Genomic DNA, 22,488 nt, shown 5'->3' on the forward strand with positions numbered 1-22,488 from the left:
CAGTCGCTTCCCCGTTGATTCTCCCCCTCTCTCTCGTCCTCATCCCTCCGCTGGCTTTCACTCTCTCCTCATTTTCTTTTCTCCTCTGCTGTCGTCTCCTCTGCTCTCTTCCCCTCTTCCTCTTCACACATCGCACCAGGAGGCTCCCCGGGACACCTCCCCCTCTGAGCATAGCTCGCTATGCTCGCTCTCTTTCTCTCTCTCTCTCTCTCTCTCATACACTCAAGCAAACACACACACACAAACACACACCTCAAATATACACAGAGTGACTACCATGCATAATGATTTACATGATTTACACAAACACTCAAATACTTCCTGGAGTGCGCACACACACACACACACACTCACACACACACACACACACACACACACACCACAGTAGCTCCTTATCCCATTGTTGGATTCTATTTTCTTCCCTTTGCTGTGTTGCATATCATTAAACTTTCTGCTCTGCCTTTTGAAGCTTTTCCTTTTCATGTTCAGTATTCTCGCTCTTATCCGTGTTATCATCAAATAATTGCCTCCCATAGTGTGGCAGACTCTGAATGAAGTTCCAGTTAGGACCATTGAATGGTCAGGATCCACCAAATATTTCTTGGTAATGAGTTTGAAAGAAAACCTGAAAAATACCCTTTTACATGGCCTTCAATCCTGTCTAGAAATGTATTTGTGAATGACTGATAGTCTTCAGAGGAGATGTAGTTATTTAAGTTTTCATAACATGTTTATAGTATATTTTCACTAGTTTGAAGGAAATAAGATTAAGGAGAGAAGTCATTCAAAATGATATTATCTCGCTAATCAAGCCATATGTAGACATATGTGCTGTGTAATTTTTTGTGTTGTCCAGTCAGCTGGCTTCAGACCACTATGTACAGTATGTTGATTCTGACTAATTGGTCCTCCTGACTAACTTTTCCGGGGACCAAGAACTCAGGAACTTTACCTGCGTTTCCACCAGAGGAACTAGGGACTCAGTTTTGTTCTTGATGGTTTGAAGTGTCAAAAAAGTCCTTTCGATGTTTCACGAACTGTCTGGGTGGAGATTGAAAGGATGGATGTTGCTGATTAGTCTTTGTCTTTGTAAATAAGGATGTAATAGAGGAAGATAGCAGCCTCCCACATGTTACAAAACGGATCAGTTATAAAGTATGACATAAAGAAAGACATCAGCAGGACAATTGCAAGACCTTTCCCGATACTGATATGAAATGACATTTTTAGACAGCATGTGTGGGCATTCGTGTATGATAATTTCCTTTTCAAGAGGGACCTTTGTGATAATGTGATAACTACCTGCCTCCGTCAGAAGTCTTTTTATGTTTCCCTCCCTGTCATCATGGCACTGTTTCCCCTAGTGACCATGAACCACAAAGGCATCTGTAATGAGAGTGAAGGAGACAGGGAGAGGAGCAGAGTTGAGAGGGAATGAATTATAACGCAGGACGTTTGCTATTATTCATGACAAAGAGTAAACAGATATGATTACTTGAAAGGAAAGCAGACTAAGACAGTCAAGGGCGGGGTACGAGAGAAGAAAAATGATCATAAAAGGTAAAATAAAGAGGAAAAAGGCTATTTTTTAGCAGTTCAGCACTCTGATCTGCCTTTTCTTTCCGTTAAGCTGAAATGATTATGGATTAGTCGATTGACATGCATCTAATTTGATAATTGATGAATCGTTTGAGTCATTTTTGAAGCAAAAATGCCAAATATTCTCTGGTTATAGCTTCTCAAATGTGAAGATTTTCTGCTTTTATTAGTCTTACGTTGAAGATGTTACATTGATCACCTTGGGAAATTGTGATGGCCATTGTCCACCGAACGATTGATCAATTCATCAAGTAAATAATCAGCAAATGAAATGATAATGCAACTAATTGTTAGTTGCAGGCTTATGTTTTTATTTCAGGCAAAGTACTCATTATAAAGTGAGCTGTACTGTCACATACAAGTCACATATTATAAATTATTTTAGAGAGCGAATTTAAGAATTCTTCAGAAGACCAACGAAAATGTAATGAGATTCCTTTTTTCTGTCCGCAGGGACGATGGGAAGGAAGGTCTGAAGTTCTACACCAATCCTTCATACTTTTTTGACCTGTGGAGAGAGAAAATGCTGCAGGACACAGAAGACAAGCGGAAGGAGAGGCGGAAACAGAAGGTATGTGTGGAAAATGACAAGCACAGGGGCCCCTCGTAGTGGACATTTTACTTTGAGGTGTTTGTGATGAGTACATGAACACAGAGTGAGAGTGAACAAGAGGCTTCCTGTAACCTCCACAGATACAGATTGATGTTGTGCTGCATGAATAAACTTGATAGATTCGCAGGCCTGGCTACATACCATGTAGCCTAACACATTAATCAGCCACCGCTCATAGATTAATCGACTCTTCCGCCAGTCAGTCAACCCTGTTAGTTATTACTCGTGTGATCATTAATTAATGGGAGCAGCTGCTGGTCACTTGCCCCCGCTTCTCACACGGAGAGAGCACCGTGCGTCATCTCTCCGCCTGTGCACAAACATGCGCACACATCCGTGGACCAGTGAAGAAGATCTGTGCTCACATGCAGCTGATGTCGAGCTCTTATTCACACACATACACACACACACACACAAATTAGATGAAATAGCCCACACAAAATAGAGGGGTTTCCCACCCCTAGTGCCAGGAGCTCTAATCAGCACCAGATTGCATTTCCCTGCGTGGGAAGCAGGGTGTGCTCCACATTTCGCTCCCTCACAGTCAATCAAAGCTCATAACAATCATGTCAACGAGGAATAAGGATGGTGATATTACCAGTGAGGGTTCCTGTGAATGAAGAGCATATAATTTGTGAGTTATAAAGGTTTTTAATGATTGCAGGAAAGGTGTGGAGAGGATGGAGGGCAAGTTTAGCCAAAAATTAGTTTGGAGGATTGAGAGAGATTTAAATGTGTTTTTTTTTTTTTTTGGTAGTTTTGTATTCATCAGCTTTACATTAGCTCAGCAAACAAATGCATATTTTTTAAAAAAAAATGTAAAAGAAAACAGACAGCTCATTTGCAACAGTAGATAGACCTTATTTCCATCAGAGGTTTAGGTTGATATGACTGCTTGTAGCCAAAGCTCATTCCAATGATTTCATTCTAATTAAAGCCCCGGGTGGGCTCAGCTTGTAAAGCCATGTTCATTTCCCTCTTCGCCACACTGGCAGTTAGACAGACCCCATGGAAGGGCCTAGAAGACATTCTCAGGGAGCAGGATGGATTAGAGGAATTACGCACACATATTTGTTGGTTTGTGCAACCATCATGGCTCATAAATGGTCTGAATGAGGATCAGGGTAAATACAGTATGGAGAGGCTATGTATGTGTGTGTTTGTGGAAAGCGTACAGAATCAGGAATTGAAAGGAGGCTGGAAAATAAGTTTGAAGTTATGCATAGACATACACATGCACATATGGGTGAAATTTAGTGTAAAACATTGGTAGATTTACACTTGGTCACTTAGCGTATTGGGTGGTTCTATCTTGTCATCGTGTGTGTTGCCACCTTGTTATTTTATCAGGAGATTACAGACTATCGCCCATATCATCCTTTTGCTTCTAAATGGTTATATAAACACACACACTCAAACAGACAGAAAGGACAGACACACACAGGCATGGATGTGCGGTCAAGATCCTTCTAAATGCACCATGATCTACCATGCAGCTGCAGTGTCGATGACCTAACAGGCCCTGCCACCTGTCAGTCAGCGTGACGCTATCTGAGATTGGCTGCCAACACATTTTGTGCCGTGACAGACAATGTTCCAGTTCTCTCACTTTTTCTCCCCCCAACGTCTGTCATGCAGTCTTTTTTTTTTTGCGACTTTATATTACTAATTACAGCTGTGCAACATGGTCGAAATCACAAAGCTAACAAGAAAAAAATGTGATACTTCACAATATGGCATCATGTATGCAAAATCACAAGTAAAATTGACGTTCAATGCTATAAAATTATGTGATGTTTCACATGAGACAATATTCTTCAAATGTGTAAAACACAACTTGCAATATCTGTAATTAAGTTATTTATATTTTGCTCTGAATCATTCATTTAGACAACAGAGCTTAAAACAACAACAATACGATACCACTGAAAGTCAGTGTTGTATTGTGAAAGTCAGTATATGTTCCTTATACAGAAATATCCAGTCTTATTATCAGGGGTTTCTAATCAAAGGATACTGTATATTGGACACACTGAGTGGCAAAAAATGTTCGAATCCTCTCCACAAAATGAAAACGAATAAAGAAGGAGAGGAAACAAGGCTGATATTCAAACACTATCCATACACAACAACTGTAGCCTAAAAATAACTGTAGGTGCACATGCAAGGCAGCCAGGATTTCTAATGTACAAGATAATTAACCCGAAGACGCCCGAAGATGTTAGAGATCTGGTCTTGTCTTAAGGGAGCTTTGTGTGTCTGACTCTTCAGAGTTTTCCAAAAAAACATCAACCCTTGAATCCACTGAACCAGTAAAAAAAAGGTTTGGATGCCTTCCAGTGAAAGGCAAAAGCATTTGACTTAAGCTGGTGAACAGGGAGACCCAGTTCATGGTTAAGGTCAGAGTTTCTTCTCACACCACAACAAATCAAATATTTAGCCCAGGGTGTTGAAACACCAGATTGAATAATTCAGTGAATGAAGTAGCAGAAGTAGTAGTAGTAGTAGTAGTAGTAGAAATCCATAGCAGACGTACAGTTTGAACCAGGATGTCAAACCTTAAAACCCTTTTTTTTTAGGCCTTGTTTTAAACAGAAGTACATGGATGTTAAATACTTCCTTAACTTCATTTACTCACTTAAAAACAGGTCCAGTTCTCAAGCAACCTTGAAGTTTCCTCATGTAAAGTGTCAGCGTTCTGCATTGCATCATACATTATAGAGAAAAGGTCTCATTTGTGAGGATTAAAATTCGGAATAGTCTACAATGTATCTCCTGGAGGAGGATTAGCAAATCATAGAAATTCATGATGCAAAGTTAGTTAGAGTTGAAAGAAATGCTGAAGAGAAACTACTTGAATGTTTAAAACAAAAATGTCGGCTGATCTGCAACCATACTATAATTGGATTCTCAATTAACAAATTTTACATCTGGAAACCTGAAAAGAGAAAAAGAGTAGAAAGGGTAAGACCGCTACGTACAATATTTATATTTTCAGTTTGGCACTTTATCCTCTACTAGGTTGTTTTTATTTTTGGTTGAATATATTTATTGGCATTTATTGGTAATATATTTATTTATATTCATAGTACGACTTTAATAAATCTCTACATTACCAATAGTAATAATTAGTCTGAAACCACATTTACACAATCACACACTATAGCACACACAGGCACACACAGATTAGCAGCCAGTGATAAATGAAAAGCAGCACAGGGCAGAGGGAAGGGAACAGAAACCTGCAGTGTCCTAATCTCATTAGCTCCTGTGTTAGCCTCCGCCTCAGTGGATTAGCAGTAGACTATGTGCTGAGCCATTCAGTCAGAGGGAGACAGAGACAGAGAGAGTGAGAGGAAAGTCCCAGGGACTCACTAGAAAAGAAGCTAAAGAGACAGAGAGAGAGAGAGAGAGAGTTGGCAAGACAGGAGAAAAAGAGCATTGCCGCCTCTCTTTGAGTCCACACTACATCGCCGTTTGTCTCGAGAGTCTGGATCCCCTGTGGAGAATCCCCTTTGGCTCTGTCTCTCCTCCTATTGTCTCATTATAGCTCTCACAGACATTCTAATGGAATATATTGACATTAAAGTTGCAGCCTTTTTTTCCTTATTTGTTCTAGTCTAAAAGTATCACCGCCAGTCCTCATTAAAACCAGTGGGTGCTCATTGATTCACTTTTACTAATCGACAAGCCAGTATAAAAACTTTTTCATGCGTTGTCACAGGTGACTGGTGAAGAAATCTCCCTTGACTGAATTCCAAAATGCCAAAGTATCAAAAGACTACAAGGGCTTAAATCTACAAAGGCAATATCAGATGTAGAGAAATGGATAGGGAGCTGTGAAAGTTGTTTGTTTGGGTCCATAAAAACAGAATTTCTGTTTACAAAGAGATAATTAAAGTCCACAAAACAATAAAGAACACATTTTTTACTTGCTATGCCTGTGAGACACACACACAAATTCTGATAAAAAATATAAAGGTAACACAAATTAAGTTACCTTCCCCTCACTACAAAGAGCACTCAATCCTTTTTACCCCCCTTTGCTGTGCCATGTTGCCATGGCAACTGCTCGGGTCCATTCAAGAGACAGCAGGCTCGGAGCGGTTTGACACAGAGATGGACCGAGACTGACACCCTGAACGGGGGGTTTTCATGAAAGATATTTGGACTAGGACAAGGGTCCTGTTTCACCTCAGCCTGAACTCAGTTGCTCCAGTGCAAAAAGATGAATGATGAATGACTTTCATCCAGACTGCGGTGGATGTTAATCGAGTATTGGAGCTGCATGTGAAGATTCTTTATTGCTCAGACACAGTAGAACATGGGGGATTCATTTTAAAAGTTGACCTTTCAATCTTTCAACCATTATGACGCTTCGGCAACAGTGATCTCAGCTATCTTTAGTATATCGCAGCAAGTACATCTTGGGGTTATTGTAAAAGTCATGTTTACAAAAAACCATTATCCTCCAGCAAAAGAATGTACATGTTAAATATTTCAGCCTGCCTTGTCCACAACACAGTTACAGCATGTACCAGGCTTAATGGTCGTTTCCGACCAGAGACATGCTCTCTTGAGCAGCAGATATTTCCTATGTAAACAGCTCCTTTTGTACGCATGTGGGTTAAGAAGTATATTTAGTGTGTTGTAAATCATATGCAGCCCCTTATTAAAGGAGTGATTTACATGTTAGCGAATAAATCACTCGTGTTTTCAGTATGCTTGCCTACATTCTCTATTGGACAACGTTGTATGCATGAATTTGTCCATCTGCAGGACAGTGACAACAGTTTTGAACATGATATTTGAATTATGGATGGACATGATCTGCCACGACTTTACAGTCATTGTTATACATGGACCATTTGGACGCTTTGCTCCAAGGGACAGGTTAAAAAAAAGTGCTGACTTCAAACCAGAATTAGATGGCACAATGTGCTGCATGGTTTCTAATGAGCTAATAAAGTGGTCAGGATGCTGCATCTACATACTTCAAGACAGGATTTATTCTGCCAGTGCGCTAATGACTCATCTCATCATGTTGTTCTTGTAGCTTGTCACAAACCGGTGCAACTGTTTGAGTATTTGTTAGCTTGTTATCACAGGTAACATTGAAAGTTTCAATTTGAAACGTTGAAGGTAAGGCAAGAGACTGCGGTTTGGAAATGACATTCAGCGATATGTTTGGAGTGACAAAATGATATCCAGCCTTTGCAGACGGCGCATTTGCAGTAGAACTCCTCTCCTCCACCACCTACATACAGTATGTGAACTGTCAAGACTGACTTGAACTAAAAGTAAAAATAGAGGACTGAGAGCTCTACGTGTGCTTTTAACAGTTATATCTTGGGTACATTTTTCCATTTTTATAAAAACAATTTTCACAGTCAAAAATAGTGATAATGTAGATTATTTATAAGTTGTTTGAAAACCTTTGAACATGTGATATTTTGTAGTGTTGCTGGCAGAAGAAAAAGAGAAATACTGCTTTAGGATCTCTCTTCCTCTGCCTTCCTTCCTGTCAGCCTTTGCTTTACAGTTTCTCTTCTAAATCCCGGTCTAACTCTGTCTAACTCTGTGCAGCTGGAAATGCCTTATCTTGTGTGTCCCAAGGGCTTTATAAGAGTCCTCTCTGAAACCCCTCCTACCTTCCTCACTCCCCCAGAGGTAAGACCCCCACTGCCCCCCCGCCAGAGCATCTGCTTCCCACGTGGTAGCCTGCAGCCCTCCGATACTAACTGATGCTCTGATACTAACAAACCCTCCAGTATTTACCTGTCCTGACTGCATCCCAGTTCTGTACTAGGGGTAGGAGACCAGGAGTCATTAGATTTTTACCGGTAATCTTCCAAAAATGGAAACTGATTTTCCTCTAAATCTTTTAGTATTTATTCTAGCTTTTGAAATCTGTCTAGATGTCTGACAACATGTAGCTCTTCAGTACATTTTTGTTCACAGAATACAGCGCTTAGTTTTTGACATAATAGCTGCTAACATGCAATTACAACTCAAGGTTAAGTGGGTGGCACTAGAAAATTCTTCATTTATTTATGCCTGGTTTGTCTCAACCAAACCTGAAACAACTTGGCAAAACATTTGCAAAATTCAAAATAAAGTCGGTTTAATGCTTTAAACTGTGGTTCAGAATGTGTTTTGGCCATATCTGTCTGTTTATACCTTCATATCTAGGAACGAGGATAGGAAACTGTAAGAATAAGGAATTTGGGACACAGCCAAGGAGTAGACTGTTCACTAACAGCAAAAGATCTCAGATCAGTCTTATGTTTGCTTGGTTTGAATTAACTGCACATTGCTGCGGAACGGGAGCCCTCTTCAGCTTGTTTGCCTCGCTGACATTGTTTTGGTGGTCATACTAACACTGCTTTCTTTCTCTGTGTCGACCGGATTGCTGCTAGAAATATTAGTTACAGATATCAAAACATACTTGTTGCTGGTACACGTTTTTTTTTCTGCTATTTAAAGGTATCAAGCACATTATTTGATATTGCTGTTAAGGCTTCATAATAATGCAGAATATCAGAATATTGCAATCCAACTAACCGCACACTTGTCCAATGAATATCTCATCAGAGGAACAGTCATTTCTGAGTAATATTGTAGAAGTATATACAGCAAAAATGGAATAGATGAGCAGCAGCAGTAATGTGTGTAGTATTGTGTTAGGGGTTTGTGTTATTGTCAGCAGCAGGGTGGTCCGTTGGCCGTGCGCCTTTGCGGGCCTCCCTGTGGAGGGTTATTTACTCAGTAACATAGCTGCAGTTCTGCTGAGTCTGACACATTGAACATGCGTACAAAACTACAAAAACACCTGCAGGTACACACAAAAAAACTACACATACAGTACAAGTATGTATACATATATACGCACATACAAACACATGCGATTGCATTCTGTACATAAACATAAATCTATACACAAACACACACACACACACACACACTGCTTACACACAGCGACACGCTCTCTGCCAGCACCAGTCCATTCAGATGAAGGATGACGACCTAGCAGAAGCGCACAGCCCTCTGAAATTAGCTACATTTATAAAAGCTGTGACACACACGTACACACACACAGACACACATACACACACACACCACACAGTCCCTGTTTCTCATTTTCTCTCTTACATAAATACAGTGAACCTCCCCCCTTGTTTACTCTTTGCTTTTTTCCCCCCCCCAGTCTGTTGTCACAGCCACACTGCTGCATTAAAACTTTCACTCTGATGCTCTGTTGAACAGATGGTTGTCTGGTGGCATTATGTGTTTGACTCTGGCTCTTTACCTGTGTTTTCCTCCCCTTTTATCAACCACCTGTCCTTCCCGTCACTCCCTATTTTAATATCAATAAAACCAAAATCCCATAATAACAGTCTATAAATCCCAGAGAAGTATTATAGTGTGATCACCTATTACTTTGCAAATGTGCTCTTTAGTGCTTCTTTAAATATTGCCAAGACACAATGACTGCAAACCTTTTAGGAAGTCAGAGTTCAGTCGGAGTAAAATTAATCTTCCAAATTGCAGCTGAATTTTAAAAGCTCAGCACAGTTTGGGAAAATGGCAATAAGTTAAAATATTTGACCTTCTGATGCAGCTCCTTCAGCCTCAGCAGACAGTGTTGTCAGGATGCATTGCTTACTCATGTTTGGAATGAATAATATTCAGTTTGTCAGTCCAGATATATGAAAGTGCTGGAGGAGAGTACGAGGCGGATGGTTGTCTGGATGTGTGTGTGTGTGTGTGTGTGCGTGCGCTTTGGGCACAGAGGCTTCCCCTCAGCCAATGCCTCATCAGGGGTAATGGGCCATGATGAATCAGAACCTAATCAATGTGCATTACCATTAGGATTTATCCCCGTGCTCGCTCTCAGTGGCCTGGCAACAGCAGTGGACGGGCAAAATCAACATCATTTAGCCAAAGCAGAGGAGATGCTGTCCACAACCCACGATGTGTTGAATCAGCCGCCTGTCAGCCAGCATGTTTCATTTGAAGACCAGCTCACACACACACACACACAGAGTTATTTAATAAGCAGGAAAGGCCACCCTGGAGGATCTATGTGACATAAAAGAAATCAATTAGAATTGGTTTTAATGGAGTGTGCTGGTGTCGCAGGCTGGAAATGATGGGGGGAAATGATACACCAACACATACACACAGGTGTACACACACATACACAGTCTACATGGTCTGTCTGCTATTAAAAATAGGACTGTAATAATCATTTGATTCCTCCGAAGCTAGAGAGCCAACAGGGGAAAATGTTATGTGTTAGTAGAATACTATTTATACTTTATTTCACCCTTAAGACCAAAACCAACAATGAATTGATCCCACTGGAAAGTGTTGCCTGCATAGCCAAAGCCTCATGTAGCTTATTTCTCTGTGCCACATTCTTACATTGTTGTCCAGAAAACACATCAATGAGACACATTGTTGCACTGGGTGACAAGTTCCTTCATTACAATGAGCATGTAGGCTGTAGTTTATTTTGAGTCAATCCCACACACACAGTGTCCCGCTGCCGTAAATACTCACAAGGGTAACAAATGTGTATAAATCCACAGTTGAAAATAGCAACAAATCCAATATTTCAATCTTCAACTAGTAACCTTAGCTAAAAACTACAATTCCCAGCTGTTTAAATAAATTATTTAGCCTCATTTTCATCTTCAGTGTGAACAAATGGGCTGCAGAGGTTAGAAGTATTGAGAAACCAACTAAGATGTTGTTTTGTTATTTGGATTTGTTGATAATGAGAAAAACATAGAATGACACCAGTGTTATCCTTTAAGAAAATGTCATCTTATTTTATTATGTCAGGATTGCATATTATTATGATGATATGAATGCATAAGGTGGTTCAGGATAACTAAACTAATTGAGGAGGTGCTTTCATGCATACCAGTATTTAGTTGAACTTCTTCATTTTAGTGTCCTTGTTGTTCTTGTGCTCCTATGTGCCATGTATTATTTTGAGTTGACTCACACGTGTGTGTGCGTGTTTGTTTTGCATGTCATTCCTCACTGTGTGCTGCTGTTATAGGTTCGAAAGTTGTTCCCCACATGTAGAAATACACCTTTGTAGTTCGTCCTCCATTCCAGTGAGATCTCTCCCTTTCTACCTCAGTCTTCTTTCTGTTTGTGCCGAAGCTCGGCTCTGTTTTTTCCCAGCGTGTGTGTGTGTGTGTGTGTGTGTACACTGGACTGCGTGTGCTGCTGTGTGCCCTACCTGCATTGTGACATCCCGAGCTGTGCACGTTGTCATTTTCTGTTTAACAGCACTTTTCTTTTCCCCTCTTTCCCTTTTGTCCCACTCTGTCCTCACCACCCACTCTGTTTTTGTCCCTGTTGACTGTGTGCAGCGGTGTTGTGCTCAATCCTGCGCCGTGTTGATTTTTTGACCCGCTCCCCTCACCCCTGGTGCTTCTCTTGTGGTTTTTGTTTTTGTTCTTGTAGTTGCAGGACCCCCGCATGTATGATCAGGTCTATAGGTACTTAGACCTTCCAGGGCAGGTATGTGAAAATACAGCGATTATTTCCAAACAATGTGTGTGATTTCTGCCTTAACAGCTCAGTTTCTTTTTTTGTGTGTGTGTTAAAAGTCAGTCATGCTGAAGTCTGGGAGCCAGGGAGTGCTGTTTGACAACGGACTTGAGTAAATGATTTTCACACGTGCAAAAAAACGTTTCAAATTGTCACTTTATTACTACTTTCTGAGTTCCACTTGTATAATGATTTGATTTAGTCTAAGTCAGTCCGTTAGCACTCCCTGTTCCCAAGCTGGTATGACAATATTTACTTTTCTGTGAAGTTTTTTTTTTTAGAAGCCTGCTTCTTAAACATTTGTGTGATTTGCCTCTTGAGTGAACTAGCTCAGCACACTGTCTATTTGAAAAGCTCACATCATCTTGTTGCTATGACAATATCTAGCCGCTATGTAAAATCAAGATGAATTGTGCAGGAATGAGGCTTTGGTGTAGTGTATATAGATCTTTATATGGCCCATGGACAGTTAACTGAAAATGGTGTAGTGGCATTCAGTTTTAAAGGAGGTTGTAAACTTTTTGATTTGGTTTGTGTGTTTGGTCTCCTACTTGAATAGTCATAAAATGCTTCTTTTACTCGTGTTTCTTTTTATTTCTAAATCTGACAATAAATCTCACCTTAGCCTGTTGTGATAGTGTACAACAGGCGGTCACTGTCTGTTTTGTCTTATAAGATGAATGACATTTACTCAACAGCAGCTAATCTGTCTTCTCTCTCCTCTTCTTTCCTTCTCATCTCTGTTCACAATTTTCTTTCTTTCCATCCCCAAACCATCTCCTGTAAACTCCTCCTTTTGTTCGGTCCTTACTGTTTCCCACATCTTGCCCATCTTCCTCTTCCCTCGAACCATTTCTTCCCACAACATCATCATTGTCATCTTGTTCTGCCCCTCAACACCCACCTACCAAAGCTGAAGGCAATAGACCGTCCTCAGGAGCCGGAGAAGGTACCTCGGGCACCCCACGATCGTAAGAAGGAGTGGCAGAAACTGGCACTGGGTGCAGAGTTGGCGCAGGACATACCTGACGACAAACACAGAGAGGCTAACGGCTCCGCGGGTTACCACGACAACAGGTGTGTGAAGGTGGCCCTGCCAGTGTGAGGTTACACCACATTTTAAACCATGAATTATTAACCTGTTTTCCTGTCTAGAAGGAAATTGGTTCTAACCACACCAAAAATTCTCAGACCTTTTTTAAGGCATTTAATTACAATTTTTCAACCTAGGAAAGTCACCCTATTTGATTGCTATTCAGCCTGTTAGCAGTTCACTTTAGGTGTCAAGTGATGAGACTAAAATATAAGTATACATCTCGGTAACCATGGAAATACAGAAGGTATAACTCCTGATTTAAAAGAGCATTGAGCTTCAAAAATACTGATTGGATGAACACAGATTTTTCTGCAGGATGAAATCACTCAGATCTACAAAAGTAAAATGTGCCCATTCCACAGAGAATGGGTCCTTTCAATTTACACCTCACTGGCACCAAGGAAATGCAGCTACAACAGCGATGATTAGGGTCCCTCACAGTTGTGAAAGCATTTATTATGCTTCAAAGCTCCAATGTGACTCTTATTTAATAATTTCCCTGCCAGTAAATGAGATTAATGAAAGAAAAGTTTTTATGCAAATTGGTGGTTTTCTTTGATTTGTCAGTTCCATGGATAGCTGACATAAAATCTTATGCATAGATTGAGTATAAATATAAGGTAAACTGATACAACATTGTGAATTCACCTAAAATGATGTGAATGAACACATTTTTGACGTCATGGTCAAATAGACGAGGTGTGAATGATGCACAGCGCTGCCAAAGCATCACCTCAATTGTTTTTGTGGCTAAACCACTTTTATATTTACAGATTTCTGGTGTAAGACACAGCTGAAAAAGAAGTTTAAGCCATTTTTTAAAAACTCATTACTCATTCTTGCATGAGTACAAGAAATGTTGTTATTCTTACTGTGTTGAAATATCTGGATCAGATGTTGAATCAACAGAGCAACTAAGAAAAACATGATGGCATCCCTAAGAGTTGTAAAATGTTAATGTTCATTCACAGAGAAGACTTTCAGCTTGTTGAAAGTGGTATTTCCTAAATACGTCTCTTCTCCTTCTCTGATATTTTATTTATACTTTCAGCACAGTTGATTTTGAGCTGCTGATTGAACTTTTTACATTCTTTTTACACTGAGTTTCATTTCAATTAAGTGGACTCTCACATCCTGTGTATATGTTCACCGCAATCACTTTTAGTGATTCAATTGATTGGCTTTGTTAGTTCATTACCAGTGTTGTTGTTAATTATAATGTTTCGCAGCCTCTAAGGGGTGGTGAGATGATTTACAGGCTCAGAAAGAAGAAAAATCATAGTTCTGCTAAGTAACATCATATTAATGTTTCTGACTTTTCAGGAGGATATAAGAGAAAAGTCACCACACACTGACTCATGTAGATGTTGCGTCATTGTAAGGGGCCATAAAGTGGTTAGAAATCATCGGTATATTCGATTTGTAGCATGAGCATTAAGTCATAGCCACGATATCTGATCTGTCTCTTTTTAGCTGATTTATTATGCCTGTGATAAAGTTATGACAGAAAAATGAATGTATGCAGGATGTACGCAAGATACGACTGAAAGTGACAACAGATGCTGCAAAAGTCAGCGAGGGAAGCTCAAAGACTAACCCAAACATAACGTGGGGTAAATGACAAGTGAGAAAATGAAAACGCATCTCTCTCTGCTCAGGGCTCCCTTGTACATGGAGCATTTGGACGGACCCTTCTCGCTGGCGGCGCTGCCCTACACCCAGATGAACGAGCTGCTGAACCGTACCGGGGACAGAATGTATTCGCGGCCCCACGACCCTCCACCGCCTCCACCTCCCATGCACTCACTGGGAGAGATCAAGCCACCCTCTGTGATCAGGTGAGACATGCGAGTCGCGCCACTGAAACCAGTCAGTGATACTTATTTTTCATAAAATTTATTTAAAATCTTTAGTAGTAGCACTCACATTTGCATGCCAGAAAGTTAGTTTGCCAACTTTCCTCCTGCTTCAGTTGATTCAAACAAGTGTGAAAAATTAATTCATAAATACTATTTCACACAAAAATGCAATCCCGCCCCGTCACTTTGGTTTGTTTGTTTATCTCCTCTTTTCTCTTATGGATCAATTGGTCATAGCGAGTGGCAGCCCATTACTTTTCTGTGTGTGTTCATTCTGTTTAAGAGGGTGAGGATTTTCTGCTCTGTTAAAGCTTAGCATACAGAAGAAGAAGAAGGGACGGATGGATGTTTTGTGTGTTGTGTTTTGGGCCAAAGATGGAGAAAAAACAGGAAAGACGAGGAAAAGGGAAGGATCAATAAAGTTTTAAGGCCACTGAGCGTATTACAGGTTGTTATTCTGCTGCACACTTTTGCCGCATATGTCACTGTTTGAAGGGATGGAGAGATCAGAGGGAATGATTAAGGCTGCGGCTGCAGCACCAGGAAAATATCTCATTGATTTTTGCAGAAGTCCTTTCAGCTATCTTCTCCTTTTACCCAAAACCTCTTACCCCACATCTCTCTCTGTCCCCTGTTCTTATTTACTCTACAATATTTTTTTCCTGACCTTTGGTTCTGGTGTCATAATGCTTCTTCCTTTTTTTTTTAAGTTATTATCGTCATGTTCCATATCTCATTTTCTCACTTTATTCTCACTTCATCTCCTCTAAAATATCGGTACAGATACAGCCTCAAGCGTGCTCAGAGGAAATACTTACATAATTTTCCTCCCCCTTCTCTCTCGCTGTGCTATTTGTCTGAAGCAATTTTCTCTGTAGGAAGAAAATTTACTTGCGAACGTGTCGGTCTTTGTGTTGCAATGTCCCGGGTTAATAGCTCAATCCACCCATACAGCCTCGGTATCAGTGAATGGCCGCTACTGATAACATTCTTTCTCTAATGTACCAGTTCTAGTCAGGTTTTGATGTTCTGTGCTTTCACCACTCCTCTCTGATATGCAGTGTCCTTTACCCTCTAATTTGGCAGTCTAACATGATGCACCTTTTGGCACGCTGTGATTTGTAGTATTTTGTACTTTGCTGATAGAGTGAAGAATAGCCTGCAGGGGAATCATTACTCCATCCAAACTTCTAAATCTCTCTGACAACACTGATATTCAAAAATCTGATCACTTCCACCAGTGTCAGTCCTTGTAAACATGACATTTAACTCCTTAACATTCAGTTTATCATTTTATTTCCCTCAGGCATCTTTAAGGTTGAAACCGATCATCTTATTCAACCCTGTTTGGTAGTAAAGCATTCACCCTATGCTCTGTATTTATTTATTTGTGTTCCAACTCTTCAGTGAAATATTCAAACCCAAGACTCCTTGTTTTTTTTATGGCCGCACCATCAAATAGAAATCTGTGACATGACTTGTGCATCATTTTATACATATTTGCCCCCAAAATTCAGACATGACTTGTGTTTTAGGAAACTTTGGCTTCCAAAAAAAGGTTTTGGTTTCCGGTCAAAGTTTAGCTTCACAGCAGGAGTTTATAAGATTAAAGAGGTCAAGGTGAGCAGCAGCTGAGCCTGATGTACTGCTGCACATTTTTCAACTAGGAATTATGTTTCATTTATCATTTAAACAATATATATGCCTAAAAATAAACAGAGCAAAATAAATATCTTCTTCTGCAACACTTGTAAAGTGATGCTGACTGGTTTCCCTCACTTTTATTCTCCATCATGACCTGCTTTTCTTTGTCTCTCTTCTTCCCTCCAGCTCCAGTTCGGGTTTTTCCGACAGCAGACCTCAGTCTCCAGCCCGGACAGCAGGATTCAACTCCAACACTCCTCCTCCTCCTCCTCCCCCGCTTCCCCCTCCACCTCCCCCCTTACCCTCCACGGGCCTGCGGGGCACGCCTCCACCCCCCATTCCCCCTCTACCAGTCCAGCAGCAGCCCCCGGTCATCCCGCCTCCCCCGGCCCCTCTCCAGATCGCCCCGGGGGTGCTCCACCCGGCCCCTCCACCCGTGGCACCTCCCCTCCACTCCTCCTCCCCGGCCCGTCTCCAGCAGGTCCTGGACAAGGGCCCACCCATGGGCTCTGCGACCCAGTCAGACGGCACCATCCTCCCTCCTCCCCCGCCGCCTCCTCCTCTGCCCCTCCCCGGAGCACGGAGCTCCTCGCCCTGTCCATCAGGCGTGCCAGCTTTGCCGGGTTTCCCCTCAGCAGGAGCCATGGCCTCCCCGCCGCCCCACGCCACCATCCACGACGTGGGGAGCAAGAGGCACCATCCCACCAATCTGCCACCCATCAGCGACGCTCGCAGTGTGCTGTTGGAGGCTATCCGAAAAGGTGGGTCATGTTTTAATTGAAACATTCCCCTTTAAAGCTGCACAAAGTCATTTTTTTGGACATGGCAGCTGTTTGATATTTCCTCATAAATTTATCATCAATCATTCTTTTTCTCTGTTGCCAATAGCTTTTGCCAGCAATGATGTGAGACCTGTTTTTTTCTGGATAAAGCACTCACACACAGTCTACTGTTTAGGAGAATGTTTGTATTTTATTAATTTTGATTCCTTCATTGTTTTATGCTTTTCAGCATCTTTTAGCTCATTGTGATATGGTTTTATGGCTCCATCTTTACTGTTTTGGTTCATTTTTACCACTGTCATCATCATTTCCAGCTGTTTTCAGTGAAAATGATCTAAAAATCTACTGTAAGCTACCTGTTCCTTTTCAGAATAAGTCTATTATTAGTTCATCAGAAACTAAAAAAACGTTCCCTGCCTGTCACTCCTTTTTTCCCGCTACAGGCATCCAGCTGCGGAAGGTGGAGGAGCAGCGAGAGCAAGAGGCTAAGCACGAGCGAGTTGGCAACGACGTGGCCACCATCCTGTCACGCCGCATCGCCGTGGAGTACTCCGACTCCGAGGACGAGTCAGAGTTTGACGAAGGAGACTGGATGGAATGATGGCAGTCAGGGGGAAGAGAAAGCAGCGCTGGCGGCAGAGGACAAACATGTTCAGGTGCCCCCTCCCCTCCCCCCTTCTCCAACCCTGCACTCCACACCTCGCCATCAAAGAATCCTTTCTACTCCGGAAAGAAGAGAAACATTGTTGTTGCCCGCATTTCCTCTGTCGAGCTTTTTTATCTCGTCATATCTCTGTCTCGTTGTGGTTTGTGTTCGGAGGAGAATCTCCATGTCAACCCTTGTCGGTCTTTCTAGTGTTCCAAAAAGAAGCTTTTGCATTCATTCGTTTCTGCATTACCACACAACCTTTGTTTCTGCTGGATTTCCTGTGATGAAATCCCCCATGTTTACTATTGTTATTCATGAAAATAACTCTTTTGAAGAACCACTTGTTTTTGTTTCTTATCTGTACGTCAATGTTTAAAAAAAAAAGAAAAAAAGAAAAGAAAATAGAAAAGGAAAAAATGAAGGCATGTTGCATCTATCCTGAGTTCTTCAGCGCAGTTTTGCCACCTGGTGGCTGAACGTGGCATTGAGTGAATGCTGTTTTCTTTTACCGTCTTTTATTTACTTTTTCTGCTGAAACATTTGCAGTTTTAACGGGCCAGTAGCTGCCAATACTGACCACTTCATGAACAGTCACTCAGTGTGAACACCAGCTGTGATTTCATCCTGCTGGGTTGTCTTTCGTCATGAGGACAGACTTTACCACTAAGAACAAGCAAAAGATTGTGTCGGTATGTCATGTGATGATTGTTGTATGGTTGTGGTGAAAATGAAGAAAGGGGGGGGAAAGCGTACGGCTGCTTCGACCACGCGTGTGCGTATCCATCCACTTACATCTTAACCTTTACCCCAGGGAAACGTATGCCAAGAGATTGAGCTTTTACGTCTGTCCAGGTTCTGCGGCTTCCTTGAGGAGCCACGTACGCTCATGTCGACATCAGGAAATGTCAGATTAACACTGAGCCATTTAGTATTTCGAGCTCCCATCCTTCTCTCACGTTCTTTGCCACAAAAACAGACACAAGGTAGAGATTAGATGCTGAAGATGTACATCAGGTTTCCTGCCTCTGATGAATATTCAGTTTGCCAAGGAAAGCTCTGAATTTTGAGAAGGTACCCATTTTAATGAGTGTCTGACCAACACCAGGTACAAACCACTCAACACCACTGAAGGCAGCTTTTTCCCTCAGATCCCCCTTTACTGTGTACCTGCCCACTAACGAGAAGCCTTACCTCGTTTGGTTCCGTTGTTGTTCATAAGAATACACTTCGCGTGATACTGCCTTTTTGAGGCCTAAAAGAGAAGGATACATTATGCCTTGTTCTGGCTCATTTCAAAGAAAATGTCTGCCATCTTTTCCGTTTGTTCTTTCTTCTACTTGCCTTATTGTTCGTACTAAACGTATCGTTGAGTTGATGAATGTATTGTGCTGTTACTACTTACTTGCCTGCGCTTGTATGGATTTGCTGTTTCTATGTTTGGGGGGGGTGGGGGGGAGGGACAGTGGGACAGAAACCCTGGTTTGAAAAAAGAAAAAGATCAGATCAATACTGTATACCATGTAACTTATGTAACTGTTGACTGTAACAGTTTGCTTGAATTAATAAAAATCTAATGTTACGTTTCAGCTCTGAATCTTAGGAGGTTTGTTGCCGCGCTGAGTTTGTTTCATCTCCTCAGGTTTAACTAATCCAACATCCTTCTATCAGGTTAAAATAATCCTGCTAATCCAGCTCATTTTGTGTTTTTTTAAAATGCAGTTACAGAATTGATTTTGGATGAAATCATCTTGAATAATGCTACGCTCATATTTTGACACATAGGCAACATGAGTAGTTCTCTTGTGATTGGCTGATCATTTGATTGCAGTTGTATGAGGTACAGCAGGCTGTAGGGAAACTTCCCTGCATGCACTTAACATAAATATGTCTGTTCTGCTTTGTTACTGGTATAATTATGTTTTATATTGTACTCCACTATGTTTCTACACTTCCATTGTTGTTAAAAAAATAGTTATTATGTGTGAATGCAGTTGGACCATAAGTAACGTTGTGTGCTGACAGATTCAATCACATGGCTAAATATCAGCAAAGTGTGTTTAGTAAACAATCAGACTTAAATACTGAACTAAACTCAATTAACTACTTTAATTTTTAAACTTATTAGAATTCTAATTAAATGTGTTGTTTGAATCTAAGTTTATACAGTCTGCAAGTACAATTAATACATTTTAGTGTTCAAATGACAAATTCTTTTTCTATCATAATTAAATGTTTTCTGGTCCCATTGGTCTTTAAATATTCAAATATTTTAAATGAGTTTTTGTCTTTTGATTGAATTTTTTTTTTTTAGGGAACCTGTTTTATTATTTTTTTAATCATGCGTAGGTATAATGATAACCTTCCGTTTTTTCATCTAGAATCATCATATCTCTAAGAAAAGGAGTTTTTTTGTTTAAAAATGTGTTCTAATGGGTCCCTAAAATGTCCAGGATCTGTTCATCGAAGGGATTTTCCTAATTAATCTACATCCGGCCCCGCCATGAAGCACCGTGATTACTTGAGCTTGAAGAACTGAAGAAACTTTCAGAGCTCAGATATTGACTCAAGAGTGAAAATGAGGAGTGAAAGTTAAAATTACAAGTTCACTGTTTCATGTGCTGTCACACTGTCACTCTCACTCTCTCCTTCTGTTCGCGTATTTCTCGTCTCATTCTTACTTTGCTCATTTTTCTCCAGTTTGTCTTTGCCTTTCCTTCCACTCTCTCCTCTCCTCTCCTCTCCTTTCGTCTGTCTCTTTCTTCCCCGTCCGCTCTCTAAACAGAGGATGCTCCTGGAGTTTTCCTGTTTGTTATCTTGTCACTCTCATTATAATCTTATTTTTTGTCCTGTCACTCCTTTTATCCCCCTAAGCCTGCAGTTTCAAAGACGCTCTGGGCATTTCAGCTTTCATGTCAGGATGGCACATGACATCTGCGCCTGAAAAACAAGTCAACTCCGGAGCTGCATGCATTTTAACTTCAGCACATTGTGCAGCTCTCACATCATAGTTCGCAGCACACTGGTAGGAGGAAGCTTATTAAAAGTGTGAGAGAGCATGTGTGTGTGTGTCTCTAAGGGGAGCTGATGAAAAAGAGATTTAATTACCAGATACAGTGTGTTATTCTATTCATGCTGGGATAATGTCCAACTGTTTCACCTTGGAGGAAATTGCCTGATTTGTTTTCTTCCCAACATTAAACGGTAGTCAACAGACCTGAAATAGCATTTGGAAATAATCATCAACTTATATACTTTAGTATCACGCTGATGGGTTTTTCCACATTGGACAATCAGTTTTACAGCTTCTACTTACTGCAGAGTATTCCACCTGTCTGTTCGAAATAACTTACCATAAAACAAAAGCTAAAAATAATACTACGCTGCCCTAATGCTGATAGCCAAAGTGTTCCTCTTCACTGTAATCTACACAGCGGCAGACAGCTCACTGGAACAACTATCCCACAATGGAAATAGATTGTATAGAAAGCCTTTTGTGAGCAATTAACTGTATATGACTTCTTTTAAACACATTTTAATTACAGACGTGACTGAGATTAATGGTTCCCTTGCATTTTATATATTTAAATAATGCACCATTCACCCTGAGCAGTGTTGAAATTAAAAGGGTTTTTTTTATTATCAGTGCATGTCTATGTTTGGTTTGCAGTGGAACAAAACAAAGTTGTGAAAAGTAACTGAATTCATGGTTATTCTACAAAGATATTCTAAAATAGCCTGGATAAAATTATTGGTACCCTTTAGAAATTGTAAGAAATAATTGATTTGTAGTGATATTTTGAGCAGACTATTGTGTTTTAATTAGTATCACAGGTGTTTTCAATCTTATTATCACTCATGCAGCCAGTTTAAAAGGTTTAAAATCACTCACTCTGCTGTTTTGTGCCACTGTGTGCATCACACTGAAAATGGAAAACAGAAGGAAAACTAGAGAGTGGTCTGAAGACATTAGAAAAAAGGTAATAGCCAAGCATGGTCAACGGAAAGGTTACAAGACCATCTCCAAAGAGCTTGATGTTCCTGTGACCTCTGCTGTCAATATTATTAAGAAGTTTAAGGTCCATGGAAATGTAGCCAACATCTTCGGACATGGTCGCAAGAGGAAAATTGGCCCGAGACTGAACAGAAGGATTGTTCGAATGGTCGAGAAAGAACCGAGGAAAACTTCAATACAGACCCAGGCTGATCTTCAAGTACAAGGTACAATAGTTTCAATCCATAGTTTCCATCTGTCACTGTCTGAATGAAAATGGGCTCCATGGTAGAAGACCCAGGAAGACCCCACTTCTAAGAGGGAGACACAAAAAAGCCAGACTGGACTTTGTCAAAATGCATGGTGACAAGCCACATTCCTTCTGCAAGAATGTGCTTTGGACAGATGAAACAAAATTTGAGCTTTTTGGTAAATCACACCAACCCTGTTTGTTTACAGAAGAAAAAATGAAGCATTCAAAGAAAAGAATACCATGCCTACCATGAAACATGCAGGATGCTCAGTGATATTTTGGGGTTGCTTTGCTGCCTCAGGCACTGGGTGCCTTGAATCTGTGCAGGGTACAATGACATCTGAAGACTATCAAGGCATTTTGGAGCGAAATGTACAGCTCAGTGTCAGAAAACTGTGTCTTAGTCACAGGTCATGTGTCTTTCAGCAG

At 40.8% G+C, this 22,488-nt stretch overlaps 1 protein-coding gene across 3 annotated transcripts in view; it reads left to right on the top strand.

Moving 5' to 3' along the window:
* The window catches only part of wasf1 (WASP family member 1), a 65,797-nt gene extending 46,396 nt beyond the window's left edge, over positions 1-19,401 (top strand). For 2 of the 3 annotated variants that reach the window (XM_044377283.1, XM_044377281.1), the window contains 6 exons: positions 2,053-2,170; positions 11,699-11,755; positions 12,699-12,862; positions 14,540-14,719; positions 16,571-17,145; positions 17,610-19,401. In XM_044377283.1, the coding sequence (XP_044233218.1) occupies positions 2,053-2,170; positions 11,699-11,755; positions 12,699-12,862; positions 14,540-14,719; positions 16,571-17,145; positions 17,610-17,767 (1,252 nt within the window). In that variant the 3' untranslated portion in view covers positions 17,768-19,401. Of the gene's footprint in view, positions 1-2,052; positions 2,171-7,798; positions 7,883-11,698; positions 11,756-12,698; positions 12,863-14,539; positions 14,720-16,570; positions 17,146-17,609 lie in introns of all 3 variants that reach the window. The other variant, XM_044377284.1, reaches the window with a different exon arrangement.
* Positions 19,402-22,488: the final 3,087 nt, after the last annotated feature.

This window comes from Thunnus albacares, chromosome 16 (assembly GCF_914725855.1).
Source record: "Thunnus albacares chromosome 16, fThuAlb1.1, whole genome shotgun sequence".
NCBI classification, from domain to species: domain Eukaryota; kingdom Metazoa; phylum Chordata; class Actinopteri; order Scombriformes; family Scombridae; genus Thunnus; species Thunnus albacares.